We start from the raw sequence: 4,666 nt of genomic DNA, 5'->3' as shown, positions 1-4,666 counted from the left end.
CTAGCCAGCGTGTCTAGTCCTCTCTATACGTATGTATAGTACGTAGCGTCGACCAAGCACGGACATAAGAGAGGACACTTCTCTATATTAATTATAGCTAGCTAACACAATATATGAAACACCTAAATTAACCCCCCAAAACCCCAAACCCCCCCCCCCCCTTCAAAAAAAAACAAAAACCCCAGCCACAGAAATGCTGACGCGTGGATGCTTATTGATCCCGGTTGGTGCCACCAACCGGGACCAAAGGGTCTCCTGACTGGGTTCTGCGCACTGCCCACGTGGAGGGGCTTTAGTCCCGGTTCTGGATTGAACCGGGACTAAAGGGGGTAGGTATTAGTACCGACACTTTAGTCCCGCTTCAGGAACCGGGACTAAAGGCCCTTACGAACCGGGGCTATAGGCCCTTTTTCTACCAGTGCTTACTGTACGGGCACAGATACAATATACAAGCCTGTGTACAGATCTTGAATGGGAACAGAAAGATAAACAGACGTGTTTAAAATAAAACAGACAGGCGCAAGATCAAGCAGTGACAACCGCAAGCACATGGATACTTGAGTCCATCTGGACTTCAAGATCAAAACTTGATGATGAAGTCATATATATGATTGCTGACCTCCTGGGCCCTCTCCTGTTGGATAAAGTGGCCGGCGCCGGGGATGACGACCACCTCATCTAGCAGTGGAACATCTTCCTTAAACCCACCACCGTGGATGTATTCCTGGATCCCCTCAAAGTTGTATGTGATGTCACCACCCCCCACGATGTACTTGGTCGGCACCTGCACTTTGGCGTCTGCCCACGGCGCCGCCAGCTCGCAGTTCTTGTCAAAGTTGCGGTAGTAGTTGATGGCACCAGTGAAGCCAGTCTTTTCAAAGGAGGTGACAAAGTAGTCCATGTCGGCCTCGGTGAGCCAAGGCGGAAGCGGTGATGTTGGGTAATTGTGGTCGTCCATCTCCTCATCGCAGAACACGCCATGGCTAAAGCAATGGCACAACATTTGCCTCATGAGGCGCTTGGCGTGCGCTGGTGCGAACTGCTTCTCCGCGACACCTGGCTCCTGTATGTGGACCATACACATATATACGTTTTGTAATGATTCCATAGCAATAGTTACTCGTGGGCATTGGAAAATACATAGATGAACTGAAAGCTCCGGACAAATGCTTGATGGTGGCTTGCCTGGAAGCGGCACTTGTAGTAGTTGGGACCGTATGCGCGATTGAAGTACTCTATGGGATTCACGAAGTCGGGGCCGTTGCGGATCATGATGTTGCGCATGAAGGCAACGCTGGTGTTGGCGAGTGCTGTTACCCGCTCGGGACGGAACAGACACAGGTACCACGCGATGAGTGCGCCCCAGTCGTGCCCCACCAAAAACACCTTCATTTCAACCATGGCACGTACGGTATGATGTCAAAATCAAATCAGTCACAACCTTAATGTATGCAGGGGATGGCTTATGAATTATATTGCACAACAAATCTCCACCGATATTAACAAATAATCAAGAAAATTTTGGTTTTCGCCCCACGAGAAAACATAAGGCTTATGAATTTACTTGAAAAAGCGAGAAGATTAGCACCGTTACTAAAACACTGCATAATATATAATATAATATACATAGAAACAGAATATCACCTTCCATGTGTGTGCGCTGACTCAATGTTAGTATAAAAATCATATTTGTTTCCTTCACGTGTCCGCAATCAGGCATTTGCCTTATTACAAATTCGTCTTGTTTGATTATAAAATATGGTAGCTAGGTGCAAAAGGCATCTTTTACTTAAGTACGAGACGATGTATTTTTAGTTATTATGTTATTAATCTAAATATTTATGTTTATATAACAAAATCTCAATGAAATATATTTCAGATAATCCACCGCAATAACGGATGGGGTACCATCTAGTTATAAAAACCACAACGATAAAAATAGAATATATGGATATGGTCATTTGTTTTGTAAGTCTTTTTTCCGCAGGGACTTTATGTTTTAAGTCATATGTGTGGTGCAACATTTTTATAGACTTTGCTTGTCATAGCTATTCACAACATAGAAAAATTGGCGGTGGCCATTTTGTTTGGTACATGTACACTTTATTTTTTTATTACTTTTCCACAATTTCACACGGAATGCATTTTCAAACTCTAACTATTAATCAAAATATGTTCTTACTCCAGCGTTGAACAATCTCATTCTATGATATGCCGTAATTTCTTTCCGATCTTAATCAGTGTTAGCATCTGATTTGCGGGTGTGTTACGGGCCTATGTGTGGTGGGTGTGTGGTGGGTGTGTGTTGTGTGTGTGTGTGTGTGTGTGTGTGTGTGTGTGTTCTCATGTGTCCTATGGATAATTGGGAAACAAACTATATTACTTGGTTACAAGGTAAGCTTAATCGTACCTTTGCAAGCCCTAAGGTGTCCAGGAGCGCAACAAGGTCACCAACCATGTGAAAGGCGGTGTAGGAGGCCACATCTGGTGGTGCAGTGGTGCCACCATAGCCACGGAGGTCAGGTGCGATGCAGCGGTAACCACGAGCCCCCAAGTGGTCCATCTGATGGCGCCACGAGTACCACAGCTCCGGGAAGCCATGCAGGAACAACACCGCCCCCTTGGCATCCACCTCGGGGCCGGCTTCCGCCACGTGCATCGATATGCCGTTCACCTCCACAGTCCGGTGTCTGATCACCAGGCCTTCCATGGTCGCCCAAAACTCTCTCTCTCTCTCTCTCTCTCTCTCTGTGTGTGTGTGTGTGTGTGTGTGTGTGTGTGTGTGTGTGTCTGTGGTGTATGTGTCTTAGTGTGTGTTTGTGCGTTGCAACTCGAGCCTGTGGGAGCTGCTATTTAAAGACAGAACTTGCCAGCCGTGGTACTGTTTTCATGTTATGCGTTGTGGTCTGAACACGTGAATGCATGTGATGCATCCTCAATCAACAATATTCCCACAGCTGGCCCGGGCTGTCCACACTAGTCCTGTTCCCTAGGTTCAATTGCGGCCGTTCGGAGGGTCGGAATCGCGCACGTGCGTTTTTCAGCAGTTCGGAAGGAAGAAATAATGCAGGAGGCACATGATCCTGTAGCCATGAAAAATATCAAATCGGTCATTTGTCGCGCCGTGTTCATGTGTTAGGAATCCATCAAGGCAGCTAGCTCATCAAATAATTAGTGGTTTGACGCATCAGAAAGGCCGGCCTCAACTTCGTGGTTATGAGCGCCTATCAACAATCCAGTTGGTGATCCTCAATACATCTTTCATTCAACATGCAAACATGTCATGCAACATGTATGAGAATTTGTTTTTTGTCTATTCTGTTACTTATATATAATGCTTTTTCTAAATTATATATACAATAATCAAATACAATCGAATATGTATTTTTATTTTCGGACCTCATATTATTAATTTAAATATTCATGATCCATGCAACCAAATGTCATTGTAGTACGTTGTAGCTAATTCGCGGAACACTCTGCAAGGTACCATCCAACTAGAGAAAACCTCGTTGCTTATTTCTCCATGTACTTATCGTGGTCTGGCCTCCAATTGAACAATTAATGACACTTGTTAAATCATTTTTTCGACAAAGGGTATATTTTATTAGCTCATAATCAAACACTCTGAGCACATACCAGGCCTCTGCATGGTCCGGATGCACATAAACAACACCAACACAGACACACAAACACACATGCACACACACACACAACATGCCAGCAACCAGCAAAGTCATAATAGACCAAAGCTATGTGTGGGCAAGAAAAAAACAAATCATTCAAATTTGATTGGCAAACAATAGCAATAACCATATCCACACAAACCATCTCATGACACCAAACGTACGACGAAGTTTTTCAACAACAATGCCTTGAGGAAGGGAGCGGCACTCATGCACCACCATCACGGGATCCAACCATCAAGGCCAGAATCTAGGTTTTCACCCTGAAAAATCAATCAAAGCATATCCGATCAATGCCTTCAACATGGTAATGATGCAGAAATACGTCACCACTAAAAATTCTTAAACTAATTGAGGAATCAATAATCCACCGTAGTGGTTCATAAGTCACAACAAAGGACAAGTGGCAATTGAGTAGATAATATTTCATAAACAAATTGAGTAGATAAGTAGCGCACCACCACTTTGATATTACCAAGTGCTTGTATTTTAAAGATGTATCAGTGGATAGTTGTGGTATTTTATTCAGTAAAATACAGAATACCTTTATACTCCTACATGCTCAATGAATTAAAAATAAATATTAACAAAAATGGAAGGACAAGTTTCAAGACTAAGAAAATCGTTGAGCATCTCGTGGAGAACTAGCCTCTCAAGTCCCTAATAACGAAGGAGGGACACGCTTCTGTAGCCATAAAAAAAAGGACGTGTGTCGCGCCGTGTTTCTGTCTTTGGTGCGTGCAATTTATCCAGCTAACTAGCCAATCTCCAAGTAGGAATCCATCAAGGCGGCTTGCTCATCAAATAATTAGAGCTAGTTTTGTTTCCATCCACAATGATATTTTAGTCCTCCGACGTATTAGAAAGATTAGCCTCAACATCATGGTTATGAGCGCCTATTAGCAATTGGTGATCCCCATTAACATTTTTCACTCAACATGCAAATATGTCAAGCAACATGATTGACAAAAAATTGTTCA

General features: G+C 43.5%; 1 protein-coding gene across 1 annotated transcript; it reads right to left on the bottom strand.

The window, feature by feature from the left end:
- Nucleotides 1-384: 384 nt before the first annotated feature.
- Nucleotides 385-2,819, bottom strand: LOC125546417 (epoxide hydrolase A-like). Its single transcript, XM_048710674.1, has 3 exons — nt 2,411-2,819; nt 1,186-1,386; nt 385-1,063 (listed from the first exon to the last, which is right to left on the bottom strand). Exons 1-3 carry the CDS (start codon nt 2,708-2,710, stop codon nt 581-583), a joined length of 984 nt encoding a protein of 327 aa, XP_048566631.1. The 5' UTR covers nt 2,711-2,819; the 3' UTR covers nt 385-580.
- Nucleotides 2,820-4,666: the final 1,847 nt, after the last annotated feature.

Source organism: Triticum urartu, chromosome 3, assembly GCF_003073215.2.
Source record: "Triticum urartu cultivar G1812 chromosome 3, Tu2.1, whole genome shotgun sequence".
Taxonomy (NCBI): Eukaryota; Viridiplantae; Streptophyta; class Magnoliopsida; order Poales; family Poaceae; genus Triticum; species Triticum urartu.
This window is presented reverse-complemented; position numbering and strand designations above follow the sequence as displayed.